At 35.7% G+C, this 27,033-nt stretch overlaps 3 protein-coding genes and 1 long non-coding RNA gene across 4 annotated transcripts; 2 read left to right on the top strand and 2 right to left on the bottom strand.

Annotated features, from left to right (window-relative positions):
• Positions 1 to 2,357: 2,357 nt before the first annotated feature.
• On the bottom strand, positions 2,358 to 5,593 carry LOC122021167 (myb-related protein 308-like). The gene is made up of 4 exons (XM_042579248.1): positions 5,030 to 5,593; positions 3,241 to 3,565; positions 3,024 to 3,153; positions 2,358 to 2,936 (listed from the first exon to the last, which is right to left on the bottom strand). The coding sequence occupies exons 2-4, from the start codon at positions 3,422 to 3,424 to the stop codon at positions 2,579 to 2,581; spliced, it is 672 nt and encodes a 223-aa protein (XP_042435182.1). The 5' UTR covers positions 3,425 to 3,565; positions 5,030 to 5,593; the 3' UTR covers positions 2,358 to 2,578.
• A 304-nt stretch (positions 5,594 to 5,897) lies between these two features.
• Positions 5,898 to 11,622, top strand: LOC122021166 (50S ribosomal protein L15-like). The gene is made up of 4 exons (XM_042579247.1): positions 5,898 to 6,771; positions 9,026 to 9,109; positions 9,220 to 9,309; positions 11,103 to 11,622. The coding sequence occupies exons 1-4, from the start codon at positions 6,334 to 6,336 to the stop codon at positions 11,394 to 11,396; spliced, it is 906 nt and encodes a 301-aa protein (XP_042435181.1). The 5' UTR covers positions 5,898 to 6,333; the 3' UTR covers positions 11,397 to 11,622.
• A 1,182-nt stretch (positions 11,623 to 12,804) lies between these two features.
• On the bottom strand, positions 12,805 to 13,744 carry LOC122021168 (protein GL2-INTERACTING REPRESSOR 1-like). The gene is made up of 2 exons (XM_042579249.1): positions 13,566 to 13,744; positions 12,805 to 13,479 (listed from the first exon to the last, which is right to left on the bottom strand). The coding sequence occupies exons 1-2, from the start codon at positions 13,622 to 13,624 to the stop codon at positions 13,140 to 13,142; spliced, it is 399 nt and encodes a 132-aa protein (XP_042435183.1). The 5' UTR covers positions 13,625 to 13,744; the 3' UTR covers positions 12,805 to 13,139.
• LOC122021169 lies at positions 13,703 to 16,977 on the top strand. Its single transcript, XR_006122468.1, has 3 exons — positions 13,703 to 13,839; positions 14,524 to 14,607; positions 16,544 to 16,977. It is a non-coding gene; the product is annotated as an uncharacterized LOC122021169 (long non-coding RNA).
• Positions 16,978 to 27,033: the final 10,056 nt, after the last annotated feature.

Below are 27,033 nucleotides of genomic sequence, written 5' to 3'. Positions count from 1 at the left end.
CTCATTTAGAAGCATAAGTAATGAGCGGTATCTAGCAACACATCATTACTACCCAAGTTACAAGAATGTTGAGATTCAACATCACCTTGTGACTACTAATTGTGACTCCTCACAATATATGACAAGTGTCCTTCTATCCTTGATATCTAGATTGATCAATATGAGACATAGACCATGTCATCCTCTAATCAATCTAAATCTTGAATCCCAAGTAGACTCACTCAATCAAATGAGCTCAACATCTCATATTGACTCATTTGGGCATGGTCATGCACTTAGTGGTCTCACTCTATCAAGAATAATGATGTCACTCCTGTCATATAGGAGGGATAGATCTCATCTACATCACTCACATTCCTCTGCATAATTTGTTACATACCCAGTAATCGCATTTATAGTCCACCCAATTACGGGTGACGTTTGACGAAGTCAAAGTATGCAACTCCTTATTTAGGGAATCATGGTGACTTCAGGTCCAAGGACTAATAGTCATACTAATAGCCACATGAGAAAGTATATGACACTCATATAACGATCCATGATACTTTCTCATGGCGGGTCATTCAGTATACATTCTCCAATGTATACCCATGTGTCAACTTGATATCTCTATATCCATGACTTGTGAGATCAAGTCATCGAGTTGGCCTACATTCTAGTCTCGTCGCATTAACATTGTCCTTGAATGTTAATACTTGACTAGGAATGATTAAGAGTAATGTTCCCTATATCATCTCACTATCGATTCAACCAATCGATTGATATAGGTAAGAATCTTCTACTCAATGACGCTATTATACTTAGTTATTTGGCACCAATACAAGCAAGTATAATAACCATAAACAAATGCCTTTATATACATAAAAATATGATACAATGAGTCCATACAACAATCATCAAATGATTGGCTTAGAGTTCTAACTAACATTATCTATAGACAGAGGTATGCAATATTCTATAATTTTACACGCTCGCTGCTACAATTTCTTTCACTTTTCCTCCTGAAAAATCAATCACCAACTTGAGTGACTTGAGTGTCAGAAGACAAACACCGGATACTCTTTCCTTGATCCAGTACTAATACTCTTTATCTTATACAAGACAACGAGGAATGCCCGTTTAGTCCACCGTAGAGTCACATTCCCATTTAACCCCCTCCACCTCTTTTAGACCGTATCAATTATAAAATAAGATTATTTTGTAGTTAAAGTAAACAATAAAAATAATTTAATTATTATAATAGTATAAAAATAAAAATATTTTTAGTATAAGAAATACCATGGAGTTTCTTTTAGTTTTCTCATTATTATTATTATTTTAAAAAAACATACAGCAGTCACTCTCATCGTTTTTACCCTTAATTCCTGCTCTCCTTTTATTGATCGTGAGGGGATAAGGATAATAATAACCCAGAGCTCCAAATCTTTTAGCTAAAACGTAGCATCAGGCAACTTAACTTTTCATTTAGATATCGTATGGAAATATTGATGTGATTTAATTTTTTTTCATTAACGTTTTCACGAGCCGGATAAATTGAAAAATGGACTGACTATTACCCGGGATACATATCTTCGAGCCATCACAACAATAGTCCTTTTCTTCGTTCTACTGCACTGCACAACTCTGGATACCATTAGATGTAAAGTGGACACCAACAGTTGTAAAGGACAAAGCTGGTAGGTGGGAGAAGATAATAAGCAATCAGCCAGGCACAATTTTTCATCCATATTAATTTGTATGTTGTACCTTTTTATTTTTTTGGTGCTGATTCCAGCAGCACAGGGACAACATGCTTTGGTTCTATTTAACAACTAGGGACATGTCATTCTCATAGAAAGGATGCAACAAATCCATAGCTTGTTAGAAAATTATTAAGCACACCTCATGTTGCATGCTCGACCAAGGATAGGCATTCCATCCAAATCAAGGATTTTTAATTTAATCTGTTTCAATTATTTTGGATAAAAAACTTGGCAGATCTATCTCTCTATTCAAGTTATTAAACAAGACGACTGAACAAATGTTTATCCTATTAGTAGTCTTAAAAAAACTCACACAGAGATTGAAACTCTCGTACATAAATAGTCGGCCTCAAGAGATTTGATTAAATTGATTCTTAAGAGATGTGACAAGGAATATGATTCAAGTTAATGGACACATCAATTTCTTGCAAGAAGCAAAAGGCCAATGGAAGTCTTATAATTTACAATTTACAGTCAAGTCAAAACAGGGCTACAATAAACTAGAACTTCTACATTTCATCCTTGAAGGCACTATGTTTGCTGATAGCAACTTTAATCTAAGCTAATATTGCTTGAAAACTAAATAAGGTGTAGCAATTAACTGCCAATAATATGTGTGATAATGCGGCCAATGGGTTTCTGATTGGTACGAAATACTGTTTTAAACACCAACAGCTACTAAACTTCCGAGAACATCTCCATGCAACTGGATCGGTACAATTACAAATTATCATTGATTTAATTAAAGAATCATATTTTCTTGCTTGCCAACCGATCCTTATCGCCTTGTAGCCAATTATGCACTATTCCATCTACAGAGTTAACTGATCATGTGGCTAAGCTTGCTGCCCTTCTTCTAATGGCGGATACTGGAAGCTAACAAAGCTTTTGGCATAACTTTTATGGCAGCTGCATGCCTCGCTCCCTTGGAAACCAAGGCGGTAACAGAAGCAAATCGTCTGTAGTCTGTTCTCCACTGACGGCTGCAAGGTCTCCTCTGATTGTGGTGCTGCAGCCACTGACACAGTTTGCCGGTCAGAAGAAAGGGCAGAGTGATCTGAACAGCCATCAATCGGTAGGTGAGTCTTGGGATCGATCCCTCGGGCGATGAGCTTGCGCTTGATGTGTGTGTTCCAATAGTTCTTGATCTCATTGTCGGTTCTCCCAGGTAATCGCCCGGCGATGACCGACCATCTGTGAACACAAAACAGCAAACTGTAATCGCAAACTGACTACAAAAGTTTGAGGTTTTGAAATTGTAGAGCCAAAGATAGTGCATACTTGTTGCCAATCATGCGGTGGAGCTTGATGATGAGCTCGTCTTCTTCCCCAGTGAAGTTGCCGCGCTTGAGGTCGGGTCGGAGGTAGTTGATCCATCGTAGCCGGCAACTCTTGCCACACCTTTGAAGGCCTGCAGTTTAAGTAGAAACTGAGAAATCAGTAATTAAACACCACCAGAACAAGGAAGAAAATTTAGAGTCGGTCATGCATGGACGACCTGCTGCTTTAGGAAGAGACCTCCAGCAGCCTTCACCATGAGCTTTGATGTAGGCAATCAGCAATTGGTCCTCCTCTTTAGTCCATGCTCCTCTGTTGGTGTGTGCCTTCTCGCAACAAGGTGACCTACCCATGGTTGATGGGCACATAGAGGAACTCCTCCTTCCTTTATATTGAGAGAGCATGAGAGTAATCTCTTACCTTTTTTGGCCTCTGTTGATTCCTATTGACGGGTCAACTCCTTAATCAATTAGTTGAAGGGATTTCTGGGGATCAGTTTTTTAAAACTAGATTGAATAGGCCGGTTCAACTGGATCAATTGAGACCTGGAGATCAAGTCGGTTCTATTAATTTAGTAGATAAACTTCAATTGACCTGAAAAGTCTCAAACCAAGGAGAGGTCACCAATTCCTTTGCCAGTCGATTTCAAAAGGAACTTATTGAGCTCGGAGACATCGAGAGTTATTTGCCACTTGGTGATCCACCACATTCATTGAATGTTTGGTTTACTTTATAGTAGAAAAATGTTCCTACTTGAAGCACACAAGTAATGCTAATGCCCTGTTGATCAGGGAAGTCCTGATTCAGTGGAGGATAAAGGTTTGCTTCGAAAGACTAGACTACTACTAGCTGCTTAGTTGCCGTGGCTATTGATGAGTTCTGACTTTGACAGGTGCTGAGTATGGTTCGTATTCAGAGTTGGAGTTGAATTCGGAAAGTCAGGTTGATTTCTTGCGCTTGAATCGACAATGATCAAAGACTATGCCGAGAGAAAGGGTGTGACTCTAATGCTTAAGTTTGGGTTTGGAGTTGAATTTGATAAATATGTGAGTTTGAGTGAACAGCAATAGGGTAATAGTAAAAAGAAGTTCTATTATGAGCAAGATCTGGCATTGGCCCTATGCATTTAATGTGATTGAGATGTCTCATTAGTGCAGGTATGCTGATTGAATGGTAGGTCAGGTAACATTATGATCATAAAATGTTCTTACATTGGAATGAATAAAGAAGAAAGATAGTGAAAGTACTATATTCAAGGATGGAAAAAAGGAGAAATGATTGCCTTCTCATCAAAGCTTCAAAGTGCTCCATGATCCTCCAAACACATACCTCTTGGTCAAGAAAAAAACTAGCACTTTAATTGATGACTTTGGTGATTGTGCAATTAGAAGTGCTACCCCTGTTTGCTTTGCTACAGATGGTTAAGGGAGGAACTATTTGTTTACTTACTGCAATACTGTCCCATTACAACATTTTCAGGATATATATAGGTATCACTATCCAACTTCAGGATTTTTTCTTTATGGCTTGAGTTTGTGAAACTAACAGTGACAGGATAGCAATCATAAAAATATCAACTTATCATATGTATTTTTTTGACTTGACTTTTAATAACTCGGGAAATTATAAACGAAGGATAACTCTGTGAATGAAATCTCACTTTCTTGTTTCTATAATCGAAGAAAGATGGTTATCTAACAAGATGAAACTGAAAATACTTTCTCCATAACTCATCTATTCAAAATCAGACAAAAATTTAAATAACACCAATGAAGAAAAGTCAGTCGTCCTCTTTATATTCATTTGTTGAACAACACAACTTAAAGATAGCTTTCTTTTCATCTCTACCTTCCATTTTTTCTCATCTTATCTATATATCTATCTTTTTAATGCATCATCACTCCAAGCAAACAAGTCTACTCTCTTTCCATGGAAACAGGTGTAGATGTTACGTATAGATACAAAACAAAAGTATTCTCACACAACAGTTAGCATATTTGATGCGATACCTGGTTAATTTCATGTTGGGAATTTGAGTTGCTCGTCAGCAGGCAGCACTCCTAAATTCAGAAAGTTTGGTGGCCTGTCCAAATCATGGTCGCGCAAGTAGCTTGATATGATATCGTCAGTTACTGTCTTCTTTGACTCCTTGAAGAGATAAGTCCAGGAAAAATTCGAAGCAAAAGATAATTCTCAAGGATGAATTCATCCAAAATTAAACGAAACATAAGTTAACAATTGTTAGTTAAAAAAAATGGTCCCTTCTCCTCATCTAGACTAGAAGATAGCTTTCTCATCAACCCTCCCTCATCACCTTTCCATCTTTTTATATATATATTCAATCCTTCAATTTACCATCTCCCAGAGAAAACAAAGCGTAGAACCAAAAAAAAAAAAAAGTACTAATTTTTATTACCATTACCATCTAATTGTCAATTCACATAGTAGATATGAATTATTGACTTCAGTTTACATGCAGGAGCAAACAAAAGGTAGCTCGAACAAGAAAGTTAAAGAACCCTAAACCTGGAGTTGCAGCCGAACAGCATCATTCCAAAAATACCCCAAATCAAAACATCTCACAGTTGGTAGCCACAGAAGGGGCAGAATCGGAAGTGAGGGTCAACGGTGCGACTGCAGGATCCGCACCGGAGCGGTTCGAAGATTCCGCGCCCGCCTGGGCCGCGGTCGTCGTCGGCCAGGGGGAGAGAGTGGGGTGAGAGGAAGGAGCAATCGCGGCAGTAGAAGGAGGGGACATTTCGGGGCCAGCGCTTGACGGGGACGAAGAAGAGCTTCAGGACATGCTCGGTTTCGACTAGGTCAGCGGTGGAGCTGCAGCGGACGCACCGTCCCGCCGCCTCCTTCAGCACCCGCCCTGCCTGCTGTTCGATGCCGCCGACGAAGAAGAAAAACATCCTCCGAGGATTCGATTTCGATCGATCGATCGGAGTTTGGATCAGCGAGGTAAAGCGCTCGGGAAGTGTAGACAGATACTTGATCGGCGAACCTTCGTTCTAGAAAACTCCGGTGTAATCGTTGCCTTTTTTTTTTAAACCGGTTTCGGTTGTTAAGGTGAAAACGGATCCGACCCGTTACAGTATTAAAAAAAGGCAAAAATTAAAAGGACGTTTTTTAAAAATAAAAATAAAAAACATTAAAATCATTTTAGTACTCACGATTCGTGCAGAAATCTGATCATCCTCCCTATTTAAGATCTCCTGACTGATCAATTTGACGGTTGAGATTTTCCTTCTCCCCGCATTCACTCCGAAAACAGCAGCAGACACCAGCGTCCGCCGGCTCAAGACCAGTCATGTGGCGGTGCCGCCGCCACCTCCTCTCTGGCCTCGCTCACGCTGCCCTAGGCCCGACGGTAGCCTCTCGTACCCTTTCCGCCTCCATCGTTCCTCTCTCGAGAACTGTTACTCCTCCTCCTTCCGCTGCTTCGGCAGTGATTTTGGGTCCAAATGGGATCTTTAGGTCATCGTACAGTGGAATGGCGATGGGATCATCATCGGCGACGGTGAGCCTGTTGAGGCTGAACGATCTGAGGGACAACAAGGGGGCGACGAAGAAAAAAAAACGGAAAGGTAGGGGGATTGGCTCTGGGAAGGGGAAAACGGCTGGGAGAGGTCATAAGGGGCAGAAGGCTCGTGGGACTATGAAGTTTGGATTTGAGGGTGGCCAGACTCCGCTCCGCAGACTTCTACCCAAGCGAGGTTTCAAGAATCGCTTCAGCCTTACTTTCCAGGTGGTTATTTGTTTTAGTTTGATCATTTCGTGTGTTTTCTTTTGATTTCATAAGTTTGTTCTCTTCTTGTTTGTTTGACGAGATGGTGAAGAAACTAATCTTTTGGGATGGCAAGGTGCTTCAGTTAGGTTGTTTAGATAGATAATAATTATTTGTTTTACGCTTAGGAAGTGTAAAGAGTCACTACGTGCATCCCCAATGCTAGATAGCGAGTATGATACTATAATCTATTAGATATCGCATGCATGGTACCTTTTAAAACTCAGTAGTTTTCTGAACTTAAACACTAACTGTGCCCATCCAGATAAGGGGTGATCAGGATAAGGATATTCTAGTGGAAATTTGTGTCACTTCATGTTAATTTTATCATAAATAGGAGGGCATGTTATTTGGATAAATAAAAAACCATAATATTTGGTTACCTAAATTTTTTTAATGTTTTTTAAAAAAAAAAATATTTCCATAAACTGGTTAGTTTGTGGGAACTTATTTATATAATCAAGTCATGTTGTGCCACTTTCAGGTTTTTTCTCTATAAATCGTGTTTTGTGTCTGGTCAAGTCATGTCTAATATTGCTAACTCTTGTTACATCAAAACTTGTTCATAACTAGTCAATTGTGCATACACATACTCATAAGCTAAACTGTTTGTAGTGTACAAGAATTTTTTGTGATAGAATGTAATCTCACCTGAATACTGTCATGTCTGCCCTGCTTTGATTAGGATCATAATATGTTTTTTTTGTTTTTCTGAAAAGATGTGCTTAGTTTGGGTGTTTTGTGCTTTGAGATGTAAGTAGTTGCAGAGTGCCATTAACATTTTACCTTTTGTGAATGGTCGAAGTAGTTTCATAGTATTGAGTTGGAACAGATTGTACTTCTTCACTAATTATTAGATGTCTTGACTTAGTTTTTTGAACTTACATATTTTTTGCAGTAAAGTTTTGCACAGTTATACACAAGCACCAACTAACAAACTCCCACAGGGAATGCCCAATATGAACGCTTCTCTCTGTGAAGTTCAATGATTGGTGGTGCCATTTCATAAACATAGCATAATCTACTCAGAAAGTAGCTAAGTTTATGCTCTTTGTGCATTAGTTCTTAATTGTCATTTGTGGAGCAAGAGATTAGTGTATACTGTTTATTGAAATTATATGGCAGATATGATTTGTAGTCCATATCAAAAATAATACTTCATATATACACTAATCGTTGTGCTGATGACACGCAATTGAGATCAAGTAGAATACCAAAGCTTCATCTTACATAGTTTAACTAATTGAGAGAAAAAGGTAAGATATGCCAAAGGAGAATGCACTATGAGAGCTGAGACATCCAATACTTTCTGAAGACCAACATGTTTTCCAATTTTTTGTCTCCTTAGAAAAGGAAATAAAATGTTGAAAAAAGAAAACACTAATATAAATGATATGAATGAAAATGGAACGATCATAATGATTATGTATTGCTTGCAAATTTTCTTAAGAAGTATTCAATTCCCATTACATGCATAAATTTGCTAAGATTTATGGAATAATTAACTCTTGAGTTCATTATGAAATCTGTGCTGCATCAAGTGATATCTTTGCAGACTAACAAAGTGGAAATTATATTACTTCTTACTTTTATAAACTTCATTTTTCTTAGATTTTTTTTACCTTTTTGTAAGTTTCTTCTTACAGAAAGGTAAAAAAATTCACCTTGTTAGTCTGCAAAGATATCACTTTTAAATACAATCACAAAATATAAAAGTTTCAAGTTCGTTAAAGAAATTAAAATCTAAAAATATATGACAATTAACACAATTATAAATTTATTCATATGTAGCTACCATTTCATGGCCGTAGACATTAAAGTCATCAATGCTAAATGACTATATTATTTGGTGCCCATTAGAAACAGACGATGCCCCATTCAGATTTATAACAATAAAGTAGTTTCTATTGTTGTTTCTTTTTATTTTTATGATCAAATATTCAATGGCATTTTTGATGTTTCATACCAAAGCCAGGGTTATAATACTTGATTAGTCTTATACTTGATTATTCTTACAGAAATGAGAAACTTTTGTTTGTGTGCTAGCTTTATGGATTTTTTATCCATTTTTATCTTGATTTCCAGTTTTTACTTTTGTTATTATAGCTACTGATAAATCATGAGGGGCCTCTTGCAATCTTCTTGTAATCATCATCACATTTAATTGGGAAAAATAGTAACTGATTTTACTCGTATGTATTTGTTACTATAAAAGCCTGTCGGACTTGGAAAGATTGCAAAACTTATAAACGCAGGGAAGATCGATTCTTCAGAACTTATTACAATGAAAACTCTTAAGGTACTCAGTTTTATCTTCAAATTATCACCATTTGAATTACTGAAATTAACCAAGAATTTTTCCTTAAAGCAGATTCCCTTTAATTTTTTCTTTTTTTTTTTTGGTCATAGGAAACAGGTGCTATAGGCAAGCAAATAGAGGATGGTGTTAGATTAATGGCTCGCGGTTCTGAACATATCAAATGGCCAATTCACCTAGAGGTCAGTTCAACTTCTTGCATTCAAAGAAAAAATGAAAAACAATTATTTGTAATATGTAATCTCCACCTTGATTGCTGGATCATATCAAGACACCCTGTTTGTCTGTTATTGGTGATTAATGATATCATATCAGGAACTATTACACAACCATATAAAATTTGAATAACAATCCTGATTCTGTGATTTTGTGCATCTTGTTCAAACGATTGATTGCTCTAAATTGAGGAGGGCCATACTAGATTAGAATAACAATCCTAATCTCATCTGATTTTCTCCATGTTGTAGTTCAAATACTTAATCTGTCTAAATTGGGATTGATCAGATGCAGTACTTCTGTTTCTGAAAATGAGTAATTGCTATTGTGACACGCTTTTATTAGTACATTATCTTAAGATTCAGTTATTTGCTCTTGCTTTCTAATGCTCACCTAGTCATACCTGACATGCTGTTGTGGTGTGATGGTCTGATACCAGTGGTTTGAGTTGGCAAATGCGTTTTGTGTTCACATCATCTTTTTGCCATAGAAACACATCTAGATTTTTTTCTTCAAAAATATATAATCATTGCAAAAAATCTTTAGAGATTCTAACAGATCTAGTCTATAATATACTATTTTGTCAGTGGTCTTATTTCTTTCTTAATTCAAAATGTTGTTATTTTGCTAGATGCATTAGCCATTCTGATCAGAATTACTAAATGGACTAAAAATGTTTTGAATTAGAAAAATAAGATCATATTTGAATTCATCTGCTTCCAAAAACAGGAAATGGTCTTATTTTTTTCATTTGGAGTTTATTTGGTTCGTCAAAAACAAAATTTAAAGAAATATACTACTTAATAGGCGCATTTTAAGGAAGAAAAATAAAGGAGGTGAGACAAAGTGCACTCTTTGTCTAAATATAAAGTGCGAGGCTCTGTGGAAAACTGAAAATCAAGGGTGTCCATTGAGAAATTTGCCTTTGCTCTTCAACCTTTCCAGTCTTCTAAGCACAACTGCTTGGCATCTTTTGGAGATATGTCATGTCATAGACATCACTGATTGGACGAATCATATTTTTGTTGTTAATTTACTGACATGGCATGCATACTTGTAAAAATTAATGTTTTGTACTTAGTTAAGCAGAAGGATTTTAAATCACCGGAAGAGCATAATTGCCAAATCTGTGGTAATCCCATAAACTTTTAACCGAACATAGACTATGACCCTCACAAAAGCAATTGAATTCCTCCTCTTTTCCTTTCGTTTCCTTCCTTACTTTTAAACACAACATAACTGTCACATGGTACCATCAGACTACCAGTTTCAGCAACTAACTTTTAGCCTAATCATAGATTTAAATTAGATTATATTTGTTACAAGGTTGTATAGATTTTAAAAGGCAAAGTTTAGAGCAAGAAATTAACTCAATCCATAACTAGTTATTCTTTCCGTTAAAGTAAAGAAATTATGCCTTTGGATCACTATAGGATCACCACGATCTTATAGGACCGTTCTTCCATATCCCACTTAGGGGGTGTTTGGTTAATGAGTTTAGGAATGAGGGAATGGAATGATAGTAAAAGATAGTGTTTGGATTGTGGGTTTGTGAATGATTTCTAGATTTATTGGAATCAACCAAACTCATATAACTAGGTGTGTGTTTCATTCCCATTCCCATTCTCATTCCACCTTATTATCAAACTCATACCCATAGTCATTCCCATTATTTAACCAAACGCCACCTTAGTGGCTTTATGCTGTTTCCTTTTCAGATCAGAATTCTTATCTGTTATCCTCCATCCGGACTTTGCAGGTATCAAGAGTCACTGTCCGTGCAAAAGCAGCAGTGGAAGCTACAGGTGGCTCTGTGAGGAAGGTGCACTACAACAAATTGGGACTAAGGGCACTGCTGAAGCCTGAATGGTTTGAGAAGAAAGGGCGACTACTACCCAAAGCAGCTAGGCCGCCACCAAAGCAGCGAGATAAGGTCGATAGTGTTGGTCGTTTGCCTGCACCTACCAAGCCAATACCTTTTACCACCGAAGAGAAAGAAGCTGCTGCTGCAGCAGCAGCAGCAGCCGCAGCAAAAGCTAAAGTGTCTTCCTAAAGTACAAATTTCGGAATGTTACTTTTTTTCCCAATCAATATGCTTTCAGAAGATTTTGAGTCCGATTACAAGTGGCAGTTCCTTGCCATGTCACTTTGGATCTCGCTCAATAATACAGTAATGGTAATTTTGTACCAATTGCATTTTGCAAATCTCCTGTCGTGCTGTTCAACGATTGTGACTTATTGCATTCATATATCCTAGAGATTGTGTTCATTTCCAGTTACATGGAGTACTTTTATTTTATCTTATCTTCTCATATCAGATTAGTTCCACCAGTCAATATACTTTTCTGTAAAACTTCATACAGATTACTGAATACCATCTGGTAAAAAATGTTTCTGTCCTCATCTGAGAAATATTTATGAGCAGCGTCACGTCACAATCAGGTGACAACAAAGTTATTTCATTGTCAAATGTCTAGAAGCATAAAGATACATGTATGTATGTATATATTTTATTACTAATAGCTGCATGTTTTCACGTGGTTTTGACAGGGGCATCACCACGTAGAAAAGCTCTAGCTTCATCTTTTCAGGTCAGTATTTTAGCTCTTTTTTGAATTTTGTTTTTGATGAATGGGAAAAGAATAACAATCTGATATCTCCGGACAAGTTAGTTTAGCTAATGCTCGAGTTATAGAAAGTATTTAAACCCTTTATCAAGTCTTCAAAATATGTCATATCTACTATGTGCATCCTCTCATCTCAAATATGATAACAATATTCCTTGTCATCAAAATTCCCCAATGTATCAGGTCTACCAACCCAATTATGATCCAGTCGATTAGGCTTGGCCATTGAACCCAATCAGTTATCAGCAGTCGGATCCGTCTCGATATGTGAGTGGTTCAATTTAGTTGGTCAGTTCAATCAATTTGAGCGATTCAAGTGGCTAGTTAGACTAGGTGATTGCGCTACAAAATCACATAGGGTGGATAGGTCGAGCGGGTCAATTGATCAATTCGGGAGGAAGGGAGTACGAGTGGGCTCAGCGATTTGAGATGGTGGGTCTAGAAGGGCAAGTCAGATCAGTGAGACCAAACTGGCTGATTAGGCCAACAGATTGGTTGGAACACACAAGTAACAACAAAGAATTCACAGACAAAAGAATTGTGGGATGGAGGAAGTAGAGAGGTCCATACGTCTTTTTAGCCTTCTCTACTAAACCTACACAAGTTATTGTCAGTAAAAGATTAATCATCAATGTTGAACATAGAGAAACCAACACATAAACGCAGTGACTTTCACATTATCATGATAAAATGAGGGGAAAAAATCTCAAATACAAGTTTGTTATGCAATTATGGTTATAAAAATCAAGTTGAAAATCCTTAGTTCTTATGAAAAATTATACGTGAGATGAAATGAGTCTCAACTTATTTTCTATATTTTTATAGTTAGCATCCATGATAATTAAACTAGATTAAGGGAGATACAGATTACAAAGACGAAGCTGACTGCGAAACTTAATTAAACTAGATTACGTAGCTGATTAAGAGAGATCAATTTCTCCAAAGAAGATTAAAATATGAGATTAGAGGAGAAGAATACGTTTCGGTATCACAAAATTTATAACCAGAACAAAAATTCTATAGAAGGCTCTGCTTTAAAGATTTCTAAGAAGAATGAATCTTGACCGTCCACTCTCTCTACTTCATTTTTATTCGTCACGATCCATCTTTCATACAGATCGAAGCCTTCCATAGAATTCCCGCTCGCTTGTCGACCGGCCGGCCGGCCACTAGCTCCCCCGGGACGACTTGCCGGTGCAGTGGAAGTCGACGAGCACCGTGCTCTTGCACTTAGGGCACTTGGGGTCCTTCTCGGAGAGCATGACGTACATGAGGCAGTGTGGGCAGCCGGCGAGCATCATCGGCGGGGACGACGCTGTCGCATCCGGCGACTTGCTTTCGCCCTCCTCCGAAGACACACACGAGCTCGGCGGCGACACCGATGCTTCCTCATCGTCCTCCGCACGCGTCGAGGGCCCCCCTCGCGCCCGCCGCTGCCTCCCGGCCACGTTCACCTTCACCTCCAACTTCGGGTTCTTGCCGCGGTTCAGGCTCATGGTCAATGAACGCCTAATCGCCACCAAAACAACGAATTAGCAATAAACAAACACCAGCTAAGCCAAGGATCAAGGAAAGAGATCTGGGCAATGGCAAACCTTGAGACGCTTGGTTCTTCAGCACAGCGCGGGACAACAGAAGCGGCTTGCTGCTTCATTATATAAAGAAGAGGGGGGAATTAATGGAAGGGCGATGGGATTCCATTAATACAACAGCAGAAACTTCTTTATTGCGGCTGTTAATTGCTTGCCTTCTTACTCACTCTCTCTTGTTTAGTTATTGTTTTTCATCTCCTTAATTATGTTCATCTGCTCTTAATGTAGAAGGGAGAAGAAATAAGAGGTGCAGCGGACGCTTTAATGAAAGGCCTGGGTATGTATTCATTGTTGAAATAAACTGTCTTTAAAGTACAGTTCTTCAGGAACTAGTGAGAATTCCACTTTGCACTTAGCACCTTAAAGGGGATTAAGGGGGTTGTTAAAGGGTTAAAGCAAACAGACTTGTGATGGATTCAGTAAAACTAATTCACAAGTGTGTATAATAAATTGGCATTTAAGGTTCGCAGGCTTTGTTCTTTGATTGTTTAAATGACAAGTTTTCTTTCAATATTTGAATCAGATGTTTCAGCTTTTATTTGAAAGGAGTTTAATTGTATGCATGGGTAGTGCAGTTCGTAAGGAAGTCAAGTAAATGGAATATTTCGTGGTTGATAGAGTAAATGGGAATAAATGGGCACTGTTTATGCATGTATATTAGTAACTGAGCTATTAAATGGCTGCTACTTTTGAATAAATGGTATTTATTTCCAATTAATGAAAGTTACAGCCAGTCTGGTCTGGCTCATACATCCAATCTCTATTAATGACATTTATGTAATGTGCCAATTCTGAAAGAAGTATTCCATTTCTTCAAAAATATGTAAAAGATAATTATATCAAACTGTAGATGAATTAAAGATTAGGCAAGGCATGAGTTGGATATATAATACATTTCCCTCATCTTCAGTTTAATTTTATGGTTATTATTGTGAGTTTTGTTTGTTGTATAATGGTTTAGGCTTTTATAAAGGAGAACCATAAATTGAGAGGATGAAACAAGAAATGAGGAATTGAAAGGCAAAAGATGAGATGAAGGCCAAAGGTATAGCTATCCGTTCTGTTCTTATATACGTGAAGATCATCATAAAATTCTTCTTGTATTTGGCGTCTAATTTTGAGATCATTTCAACTTTGAACATATTTTATCAGCTATTATTCATCTAGTTCTTCCACTAAATGGATGCCCACCTTCACCATCACCTTAGAGTGGTGGTTAGTCAATTCGACCTAATGGAAATGATTGAAAAACTTACAAATTGAAAAGGCACTAGGTACACAATTCATATGATGTTAATGCAGTTAGCACTAGTTCTAGAACAGGTGAGAATCAAATTGGAGCATGCATAACAGTGTCATCCCTTGATGTGAGGTTCCGTGCACGTCAGAAACTGTGCACGTCTGATAGTGTTCGACTATTTGTTTGCCCTAAGAGTAGGCCTCGAGCATTTGTTACGATCTGATGCACGTCACAGTAATGACCTCTGGTGTGATCAGAATGGGCACTTTGGCCTATCGGGTGTGGATGAGGTGTCATGGTGCGAATAGGAGGAATTCTTTGAGACCGAGGGAGGTTCTCCTAGTTAGGTCTGAGGATAAGTTAGCCATGAGTGCTCAATTCATGGGCTCTCCCAGTTACTAATTCCTTCCGAATGGCACAAATAGGAATCCCCTTGAAACTGAGAAATATTCTCCTACTTAGATATGAGGACAATTGAGTCGGCCCTTTCTTGTGCGAATGAGTATTCAACTTGAGGACTAGCTCTAGATACTAACACGACCGTTAAAACCCCGCCACTCAAAATTCTTGGCCAACATGAGATACACCCAACCTGTAATTTACCTGACTCCTCAAAACTAGTGTTCCATGTCAGGTGTCAGCAACTCATCTACTATGTTCTCGATTCATGCAATATTTTAACTAACCAGCATCTCTTTCAAATCCCTGGAACTGTTCTTTGATATCCAAAATAGCTACTTACTTCAATGGATCAAATACAGAGTCCCAACTTCCTTAAACAATGCGCTTACTTTATTGTTTATTTGAGCTGCTAAGCAACAGCTGGAAAAAATTAATAGAGAGCATTGAAGGTTCATACTCAATGCAAATGGTTCTGACTTGATCACATCGCATTACTGTATTAGTAAGTTAAGTCAGTATTTATAAGCAGTTTGGTGTTTGTTCATGCATGTGGACATCAGAAATTAAGAAGGCATTGATTGATTCAAAGCTGGAAGGCTTGTGGGCTTCATTACTCTCCAGCTTTCACAAAAAGTTGCAGTTCTCTTTCACCCTGCAAAAGTTAAGCTCTTGTGAAGGTTGAAACCAAATCAAAGTCAAAGGCCACAATGTTTTTGTCACTTGGATTTTTTATGTTTGCTGACAAGATTTAGAGGTTCCTCTAGATATTTCAATTAGTGAAAGTTAAAGAGCGAGCTTGTGAAAGATTCCAAAGGACCTTAATACAGACAATGCCTTCAAAAGGGTTAATTGATTAACTAGCAAAGCCTTGGCCTATGTTGGTTTTACCAGGTATCACAATCAGGTAAACTAAATTTTAATCTACCGTGGCATGATAAGATATGGATGCCACATAACATTTTAACAGAGGATGGTCGAGAAGTTAATGGATGTATTTTTTTTCTTTACGAATTAACACTTAGCCAAGGAGAAGGACCACAACTATCCGAGCCTAGTTTCAAAAACACCGGCTGTAAGAGTGTTAGCAAATCTAGTCTGAGTTAGTTGATTTAAGTGAAAGAAGAGAGGTAGAAAGGTGTTTGTTATCTGAAGTTTGCATTGATAGGCCATTCAAGGGGACGTCAACCAACTTTGATACTCTAGGCAACTTAATTGGAATACGCTACTTGCCACAGATATTAAACCTCCTCATTCAAGAACATTAAATAGCTGCATGATATGAGGTTGTGAGCTGTGATCACTCATGCTTAAATGCTCCTCTCTTATCTTTTTCCCACAGAGCAGGGAGAATCAACTACTATGGCTGCTCACTATTGAGTCCCAGTAAAGGCGGCCACTGTCACTTGCCTGCCTCCACAGATTGTGCAATTCAGAAGCTCATGGCTCTCGTAGGAGGAAGCACGAGCAGCATCTGGAGGGGAGGAGAAATAGCAACATAGAGGACATGGTGCAGTCTCTTTGACTCGGGATGGTGTCTTAATGAGGAAGGAGTTATGTTGCTTGCTGAATTGCCAGTGAGAGGAAGAGCTAGTGATGAACTCATGAAATTGACATGAGAGGGTGAAGGCAGAGAGCAGGGTTAATTGTGAACAGCTGAGTTAAGTGCGGGTGAGGTCGCAGCAGCTTGGTTTAAGTGCATTCAAGCTTGTGTCTGCTGAAAAAGAGGAGAATGCGGCACTGGTGGGCATTAACCATGGCTTTTAATTGGAAGCGAAGGGGGATCTTGAGGACAGTTCATAAAAATTTAATAAATGAAAAATATGATCCAGTGTGATAGGAGCATGATAGACAATGAAAGACGGGGGCACTGAGGATGAGCGTATTTATCTTTTTGTCATCATGATAGATAATGAAAGAGGCCCCTCGAACGAGTCTAGTGGCTAGCGCATGAGGCGTTGTCATCATGAGGTCTGAGATTCGAATCTTGACAAAGTCGAGATAAATGCCTCCTTTATGTGTTAGTCACTGTTCCAAATGTTAGTAGCCGTCTGTGATTTACCTCCTCCGTGTTGACCTTGGGACGGATTGACGAGGGCGCTAGGGACGAGTGTATTCGCCTTTTGTCCCCATGATAGACAATGAAAGCATTTCTTCGTAGCAATGGTTAAGATATAAGGTATTGTCACACGAGGTCTTGGATCGAAATTCGGTGTGTTCGAGCATACATTTTCTCATGCTTTACCATTTGCATTAATGACTAGTAGTCATCCGTGATTTATCTCCATCATATTAATTTAAAGATGAGTTAATTGGGGCACGAGAGGTGAACGAATCGTCTTTTATCATATGATAAATAATGAAGGCAGTGGATCAGAAAATGCTTTTTGATCTAGAGTTTTGCTTCATCTCATCTTGGTTAATTTGTTGGTGTGAAAGAAATTGTGTGCATGAGCATGGGTATTTGCAAACACATGTACCAGTTAGATTAACTTGGCTCGAACCTATACTCGAAACTTAGGAAGATGAGTAGTAGTGTCCTAGTGAGCTTGTTTTGGTATGAGGTAGATGTACTTAGTCGAGATAGATCGAGAGGTGGTTGAGCTTGCTGCCTAAGGTGGATCCACTTCGACTAAGGTGGACCAAGGATCTGGTTGAGTGCACCTGAGTTGGTATGAGAAAGTTTAGTTGTCGACAGACTCTCTCTCTCTCTGCGCGCGCGGAAGTTGCTAAAGTTGTCGTTGTGCTATGTAAGAGGAAGCAATCAAAAGACTGTGAAGAGAGTGAGTGTAGCATGGTGCCCACGATTTATAGAGCCGAGCAATAATCAGCCAGGGAAATTTGGAGCGCCCAGGCCCTTCTCAAATGGTTCGGAGGCCTTAGGCAATTTTTTTTTTAAAAAAATATTATTAATTTATTTTATATAATTTTTTTAATTTTTTGAGATCAAAAAAATTAATTAAAATTTTATATTTAAGCTTGATAATAATTTTTTCCGGGGATAAAATTATTAAATTATTTATTTTTATACGATATTATTGGACATAAATAAAATTTTATTAATTTTAATTTTGAAAGCTTTTTTATGATAACTTTATATTAATAAATATTATTAGTAGTATTATAAGTTATTGTATAAAAAATATTTTTAATATCTCAAGTATTGATTTTAATTTGAATTTATTATTTATATTTTTTTCTAAAGTATATTATCTTCTAAGAAAAATTTAAGTGATTTTTCATTTAAATGTTCAATTGATTCTTTTGAGATTTTATTTTTAATATTAATAATAAATCTATATAGTTCATATTTTTATTGAATAATGTCTTTTTAATATTCGGAATAAATTTAATGTTTTAAAAAATTAATATATTATTTTGTATCAAATCAAATGAATAAAAATCCTTATTCTTTATGTTCTTATCTAAAATGGGAAGAAAGAATGAGAAAGAAAAATGACGTCCTTTGAAAGTATTATTGACAAGAGAGAGAAAACACACGAGATCATCGGGTGAGAGAAAAAAAAAAGAGAATGCTAATGAAAAAATAAAAAATTAAGATATTATTGATAATTATTAGGGTGTATGTTTTTTAGAGATCAAATTAAAAAAAGAAAGAATCAATTGGGTTTTTAAAAAATAAGATATATAATTAAAAAAATCAAAAATAAATAAAATTAAAATAATTTAAAATTTAAAATTTAAAATTGATCTAAATTGTTTGTTTAGAATCCGTACATATATTTATTGTCCGTATGTAGGGGTGTAAATGAACCAAGCCGCTTGTGAGCTATTCGAAACTCGATTCGATAAAAGCTCATTTGAACTCGTTTAATGATGCTCGTTAAGATAAATAAACCAAGCTCAAGCTTCGTAATACTCGGTTCGTTAGCTCGTGAACACGTTCGTTAAGCTCATGAATCAATTTTTAAATTAAAAAAAATTAATAGTTTTAATATTAAATTTATAGATTTTATACTCTACTTATAAAAAATATAGACAAATATATTAAATTTATTTATTAGAATAAAATTATAAATTTTAATAAAAATATTATGATTTTCTCTAAATATATAATTTAATTTTTAATAAATATTTAAATTTATAATTTATACTTATTAAGTTCGTTTAGCTCGATAAAAGCTCGAATAAGCTTGTGAGCCATGAATATATTCGTTAAATAAAACTCGAGCTCGGCTCGATTATAAACGAGTCAAGTTCAAACATTCAAAAGTTCGGCTCGACTCGGCTCAATTACACCCCCTACCCGTATGAAATCAGACGTAATGAAATTTGCACCAAAGTTAAAAAGGGTGTCTTTGTTTTTCTAAATCATCAAAGACGTCTCATTTTAAAAAAAAATTCATTCCACTATTCAATCATATGTAAATTACTTAATTGCTTTCAAGTACTGTTCAGTATTGTTAGTATTTTATAAAAAGATAAATCTGTTACCTTAGCGACCCCCTAGTATCGACCCCATGGATATGGAATTATTAGTATTTTATAGTTATTATACATGTTATAGCAGCTACAAAATCGTAATTGTTACAATACAAACTTAATTTATTTAAAAATATTCAATACAGTAGATATAATTTTATAATTACTATAATATAGATTCAACTATATTCATCTATCTTAAAAGTTTTAAACGTATTTTTTGAGTCAATAGCTGAGACTAACACAACTTGATGATACATATTATTGTAATAGTTAGGGCTGTAAACAAGCCAAGCCGAGCCGAACTTTGGGGTGTTCAAGCTTGTTTGATAAGATAACCGAGCCGAGCCGAGCCGAGCTTAAAATGAATTAAGCTTTTGAAATGAGTGTTCAAGCTTGGCTTGGTTTATTTTTTTTTTGAGCTTGAGCTTGAGCTTGTTTGAAACTTGGCTTGAGCTTGGTTCGTTTAGATGTTATCAAGCTCTCAATTCAAGCTGGGCTTGAGCTTGGTTTGAGCTTGGTTCGAGTTTGGCTTGAGCTTGGTTTGAGCTTGATTCGTTTAGATGTTATCAAGCTCTCAATTCAAGCTTGTTTGATTGTTTGAAACTTTTAATTGTTTGATTGGTTATTAAGATTGATCATTTAAATTTATTTATTTATTTTATTATTTATTTAGCATATTGAAAAGACTTTATTAATAAATATGGTTCGTGAACATTGTTCATGAACGTTGTTCACGAACGTCAACGAGCTGAATACATATGTGTTCAAGCTTGTTTGTTTAGCTTAACGAGATGTTCAAGCTTGTTTGTTTAATCAATCTTATGTATAGTGAACGAATATAAACAAGCTCTTACCAATCCGAACACCAAGCTTGTTCACGAACACTTGATTCATTTACAGCCCTAGTAATAGTTATAAAATAGTAGTTGTTATAATATATATAGTCGATTTAGAAATTAAATGAAAGATTTAGACAAGAGATAAAAATGACGGTAAATTAGAGAAAAATCTCTAATCACAATATTTACTTTACATGCAATCCTTGTGTCCAAAAAATTTTATTTTCACTCTCTGCATGTAAAATTTTATTTGCTTCAACTCCCTCATACAAATATCATTATCTAATTGTCTCTCAGATTTTTCAGGTACAAAAAGTCTAAAAATGAGTATAATTCCTCTTAAATTCAACACTTTAAACTAGAATCGAGTATATTTTCTATCAAAATTACTGCTCATATTATTTTTAGGTACAAAAAGTTCAAAAATAGATATAATTCATGTTAAATTTAACACTTTAAAATAGAATCGAATATATTTTCTATCAAATTGAGCATATCTTTTTAATTGGCCCTCAGATTTTTTAGGTCCAATAAATCTAAAAATGAGTACAATTACTCGTAAATAAGCACTTTAAACTAGAATTGAGTATATTTTCTATCAAAATTGTCCCTTATATATTTTTAAGTACAAAAAGCCTAAAAGTGGGTATAATTTCTTTTAAATTCAGCACTTTAAACTAGAATCAAGTGTATTTTCTATCAAATTGAGCATGATTTTTTCCTACTTAATATAATTTCTCCTAAATTCAACATCATTTAAAGAAAATTTAATATGTTTTCTATCCAATTGAGTATTATTTAAAGAAAATCTAATATATTTTTCATCCTGAAAAGAGTCTGTTCGATTTGATAGAAAATATACTAAATTCTAATTTAATATGATGAATTAAAAAAAAATTATACATATTTTTAGACTTTTTATATCTAAAAATATCATAAGTAATTAGGTAAATTAATGTCCATTTATTTGATTGAGAAGTGAAAACAAAAATTTTTATCAATAGAGACTATATATAAAAAAAAATTTATTAGGGACTGCATATAAATTTTCTCTAAAAATGAGAATTAGAGTAGTTAAGTAATTGTACATACTTGAGAAGACATTCTTTTGATTAAAAAATTAAAATAGAACACTTTTTAATGATTTGGAAATAAAAAAACAGACCTTCTGATTTTTACCCTTTCTCTCACAAAACTAACTCCTGGTAAACTCGCAACTGTGAGCTCCCTGTTACAAAAATCGTGGCTGCGAGCTCTAGTCCAGCCATGAATCACGGTTGCAAGCTTCGTCTGATAGTAAATTGTAGCCGCTGGCCATCTTGCGAATCATTCGTGCCCAGAGTAAATTCATGACCTAGTTAGGAATCATAAATTCATAATTGTGAGCTCGAACTGGGACAAGACTGGCTTTACCGTGAACTCTAGCTGTGAAAGTCAGCTGTTGGACGAATTATTATGTACACTTTTAAATTTATCGATGGAAAAAAATAATTAATCAGATTAGATAATATCGAAGTTGGAGTGAACTGATTCGATTCCATAAAAATTTTTCATCTACCACCAAATAAATCAGAAAACACTTGCACTAGGATGGAGCCAGCCCGGCCCAGTGTCGGCAGCTAAAAATACTATACAGAAATAATACAATCTTTAGGTGTTTGAAAAAATGTCAACGAGAGAGAGGGAGAAGAGTGCTCACAGCTCACTGTTATTCATGCTCCATATTCATAGTTTTTGGGTCTAGTCCTGAGACTATGGATGTAAATGAACCAAACGGTTTGCGAATTGTTTGGAGCTCGATTAGGTAAAAAGTTCGTTGGAGTTCGTTCGTTTATTTTATCGAGCCGAATTCGAGTTCGATTTCGAGTTCGACAGTTTTATCGAGCTGAGCTCGAGCTTAAGGATATTTGGCTCGTGAGCTCGCGAACATGTTCGTTTATAGGCTCACGAGCCAAAAAACGAACCTTAAAATGAGCCTTAAACCGAGTCAAAAAATGAGCTCTAAAACGAGCTAAAAAAACGAGCTCCAAAACGAACTTTAAAACAAGCCTTAAAATGAGCTTTAAAATGAGTCAAAAAATGAGTTCTAAAATGAGTAAAAAACGAGCTCTAAACGAGTCTGAAAACGAATCCGAGCTCGCTTAACGAGTTAAGCTTGTTAACTTTGATAATCGAGCTAATAACGAGCTGAGCTCGAGCCTTGTGATAAAAGCTCGATATATAACTTAAACAAATCGAGCTCGAGCCTAATACTGTTCGACTCGGTTCAGTTCATTTACATCCCTACCTGAGACCAAAGCGAATTCAAGGTACATGTCATATCATACCTCTTTTCCCAGTGTAGTATTGAGTAAATTAAAAATTTACTGGAGTTATTAAATTCTAGGAGGGAAGAATGGAAAAAAAAAAAATCAAATTGTGTTATCGATAGTCTAAACTATTGTAATGCTCTAGCTAGATTGACCTTATGTGGGTGTCATAACTAATCAATGAAAATACTATCCTTATTACCTTGTGCAGGATTCCTTGCTAAAATTATAATGTCACATGATCTCAATATATGATTTTGATCATGTTAACTTTACATATGTATGATTTTCACATTTTAAAAGTGATGTCTCTGAAATAATATAATATATAATTTTGACTATACTACCTTCATATTACGTAAGCGACTTGTAAAGTGAAGAGCTTCAACCGTTACAATACTATCGGGTTTGCCATCAAAATTAGACTGAGGGAGACATCCTCTACAATGTATCCATCGGCAGTAGTTGTAATTTACCTACACTAAACTAATAACTTAACTCCGTTCTTGCACTTGTGACGGACAGCGTAAAAATTTATTATCCCTTAGTTATAAATTGAATATCTAAAAGACATCTGAACATCTTTAAATTTATCGATGGACGAACTATGGAACGTCACTCACCTTTAAAATTAATAGGAATTTGGATACTGGATTAATAAAATAGTAATAATAATAGTTGTGAGCTCTCGGCTAGGGTTTTTTTTTTTTTTCCTTCTCCACTCCACCTGTATTTCTTTCCTTTCTTTCCTTTCATCCCATAAAGAGAGCATAAATGAGTAGATACTATTGGAAGTTGACTTTACTTAATGACGCACATCTACCATGATTTGACCGATACAGACACTGAAAACTTTCACCCTCATGAACTAACAAGTCAAATAGAAAAATTGACAAATTACTGAACCATACTCATAGTTATCCAATACTCAAATCCGGTATATAAATTTCAAAATTATCAAATTATATATTCGCTGCAATTTTAACCATGGATTAAAGAATTCGTGTTTAAAAATTATTATGTCTAACAAGACGTATGAAAATAATATTTGAAGATATAAACTCTCTGTATTATTATTATTATTATTATTATTATTATTATTATTATTATTATTATTATTATTATTATTATTATTATTATGCTGATGAATAATATTCAAATCAATTGTTATATTTTAACAATTGATTTAGTGGTAATTTATGAAAAGACGTACTAAAGTTAATGTATTTATCAAAAAACGTATCACGGTTTTGTATTTATCAAAAGGCGCAGGTAAGTGATGTATATTACCGAATATAACCCTACCGCCAACCAACTCCTCTGATCAGTCATCATTTCCCAGGCATCCGAACCACATTTTTAAAAAACTTAGATATTAAAAAAAAACGATCATTAGGGTACCTCCCTCCTTCGTGACATGCGAGTGCAGCTCGGTCTTGTGAAACCCTAGTTTAGTGTTCGTGAGCCATCAGTTCGAGTTTTTCTCAAGTGGCATCTAGCTAGCATTTCAGTTTAATTAAAAACCAGGAGTGTTCGTGAGCCATCAGTGAACGATTCTAGGGTTTACATTACATTAATCAGCTAGTATCATAATGGCGCAAAGACATCGATCGGGTGAATCATCATCCTCTCCACATCAATTAGCTGTAAAGGTTATCATTTTACAAACTCTGTGATATTGAGAAGCTGAACTAGTATGATTTAATTTTTTTTTATTTTTATAAAGTATAGGGTTCAGTTGATGTTGGACAGAAACTGCATTGGAACAGTGTCCTCGATCACTTTAAAAATTTTTTTCAACCATCCACGAAGAAAGGAACGCATGGAGGCTGTGTTATTTTGCATGACCGACACATAGTGCTGATCAAACAGTCACCCTTTCGTATTTTTTTGGACATAGAAGATATGCAGCACATCCGTGGGATTTTGGTAAATATATTTGAAAATTGGGATTTAATTAGTCAAACCTTTAGATTCTCAGGTACAATTTATAATTTTGTATTTTAATTACAAAGTAGTTGTATGGTAAAATTTAAGCTTTTGCTAAAGGTGGCGCTGATACGATGCCGTATCAGGCCCAACGTGGGCCTGATACGATGGAGTATCAGTGCTTGATATGACATTGTATCATGTCCACGGTGTTTCTAATACTTTTGTATGTGTTGGTAGAAGTTTAATAATAATTTAACTTGGTCAGGTGTTCCAGTTTGCTTCACAAGAGGAGACGTTTCATTGCTGCTCGGTATTGCAGACCGAGGAGCTTCAATTCCGATTGATTCAGCTAAAGCATCCAGTGACCTTTTTCTAACTTACTTCTCAAATAAAAAAGAAGCTACTAGATCAAGAATTGAAGAGTTGCTTAAATTTTATGGCAATCACGTTGAAGGCGAAGATGATGTTTTATTATTTTGCAAATTCTATATTTTGTATATATTTGTTTGTGTCTTATTTTCTTCTAGTACATATAAGGTCTCATTAAGTCTTATAGATATAGTAGATGATTTTGAGAATCTTGATAGATTCAACTGGGTTGAAGCAATCCATGAATTTATGGCTCCACAATTACCTAAGATTGGGGACATATTTTCATCAACTGAGACAAAACATGCTAACACCAACCTCCCTTACCTAAAGGGATTTGCTGGTCTTTTGGCAGTAAGTGTTTAATTTGTGTGAAAATTTTTAATATTTTGCGAACAATTATAAAATAGTTAACCCTTGTCATGGTGAATCAGGCATGGTTTTTGGAGCATGTTCCAATCCAAAAATCATACAAAATAAAAGGAGCAAGAATAAATAAGTGGAGGAATATTCCTTCACATATTAGTAAGGTGAGAGAAATGATTAACCAAGTTTCATCTGAAGAGGTAAATTTAGAATACTTTGACTATAGTTTGGTTAAAAAGTATGGTTTTAACATGTGGTTTAATATTCTTACAGGTTGTGATTGACCTAATCCCTAACCAAGATGAAAGATCATTGGTTGAGAACCTTGCTGGCGTTGATGATAGTCCACATGCAATGGAGGCATCATAAATTGAAGTGAGTGTAGGAGGAAAGCAGATTAATAAGGATTGTTGTAATTGCATTATTCAAGCAAACATAAATAAAGAGCAAACAATGGAGAACATGCAATTGAAGGAGAGGGTGAAAGAGTTACTTAAAATAGTTGAAAAAAAAGGCATGGAATCTCAATATAGCGAGCCTGTAGACGATCCTCAAATTGAACCTGTAGGTGTTACAACAAGAAGTAGGAGAGGACGTGACAGAAGTCGCTATGATTATAGGGATACTCCAATTGATAGTCGTCCATTGTGACTCAAAACTTTGCCTAAGAGGTAGCGTAGAAATATACATATAAGTGAGCCTGCGGAAAAAGTTACAAGTATAGGAGAAGGAAAAAAATTTGTCAAAGAATATGTTGTTGTGGGCAAGGGGAAAGGAAAAATAGGTTTGGATGAAATGGAAGAAGAAATTAATATTGTACAATTGATGGAAGACAAATCTGATGAAAAGGCAGACAAGGATGTAGAAATGTTTGCCAAATATGACAAAATGAGGAAACAAGCAATTGCTGTAAGACGATATATGCAAATTTCTTTGCAATTTGTTAGATATAATGGATTATCTAATTGCCTTATTTGTTTGTATGCATAGTATGTGAAGAAGCAATTTAAGTCTTCCAAGAAAAAAAAAACAAGACGAAGAGGTGGCGTACTTGTTAAAAGCCTTGGAGGAAATAAAGTATGTAAATTAAATAGTTGAATAGTATAGTATAATATATGCTTATCTGAGCTAAGGTTATCAAAAAGAAATTTGTAAAAATAATCTGTGATTTGTTTACTTTGTAGGTTTACAAATGATATAGTTTGGGAGGAACCACCCTTTTGTTTAAATTTGTATTTCCTTTTATCTGGTGTGAATGGAGAAATGTTGACAAGAGGGGATGTAATCGACACGTATTGTAAAATTTTATTTAGGGGGGCATTCCCGTCTGGAAGCACATACAACAAGTCAATATATTGTTCAATATTCTTCACAGTAAGGAATTGATTTGATTATAATAAAAAATAGAATTCTTTTTATTAGTTGGTTATGTATGTATGACTTTGCATATTTGTAGTCATTAATGAAATCGTTAAGTAAGTTTGCCTTCCAACACATGATAAAGACGGATAGACGAGATGAAGAGGTAAGGTATATATTTAAACCTTTGTGCAGTGATAATGCACACTTTC

Source organism: Zingiber officinale, chromosome 9A (assembly GCF_018446385.1).
Source record: "Zingiber officinale cultivar Zhangliang chromosome 9A, Zo_v1.1, whole genome shotgun sequence".
NCBI classification, from domain to species: Eukaryota; Viridiplantae; Streptophyta; class Magnoliopsida; order Zingiberales; family Zingiberaceae; genus Zingiber; species Zingiber officinale.
The sequence above is the reverse complement of the archived record's forward strand: the minus strand, read 5'-3'. Positions and strand labels throughout refer to the sequence as shown.

Excerpts from the sequence above, each read along its gene's own strand:
- LOC122021167 (XM_042579248.1), bottom strand. The coding sequence starts at position 3,424 with ATGCTCTCTCAATATAAAGGAAGGAGGAGTTCCTCTATGTGCCCATCA. Across the intron at positions 3,154-3,240 it reads GTCTCTTCCTAAAGCAGCAG|GCCTTCAAAGGTGTGGCAAG; the intron begins GTCGTCCATGCA and ends CTTAAACTGCAG. Across the intron at positions 2,937-3,023 it reads CACCGCATGATTGGCAACAA|ATGGTCGGTCATCGCCGGGC; the intron begins GTATGCACTATC and ends TTGTGTTCACAG.
- LOC122021166 (XM_042579247.1), top strand. The coding sequence starts at position 6,334 with ATGTGGCGGTGCCGCCGCCACCTCCTCTCTGGCCTCGCTCACGCTGCC. Across the intron at positions 6,772-9,025 it reads GCTTCAGCCTTACTTTCCAG|CCTGTCGGACTTGGAAAGAT; the intron begins GTGGTTATTTGT and ends TTACTATAAAAG. Across the intron at positions 9,310-11,102 it reads AATGGCCAATTCACCTAGAG|GTATCAAGAGTCACTGTCCG; the intron begins GTCAGTTCAACT and ends CGGACTTTGCAG.
- LOC122021168 (XM_042579249.1), bottom strand. The coding sequence starts at position 13,624 with ATGAAGCAGCAAGCCGCTTCTGTTGTCCCGCGCTGTGCTGAAGAACCA. Across the intron at positions 13,480-13,565 it reads GAAGAACCAAGCGTCTCAAG|GCGTTCATTGACCATGAGCC; the intron begins GTTTGCCATTGC and ends GGTGGCGATTAG.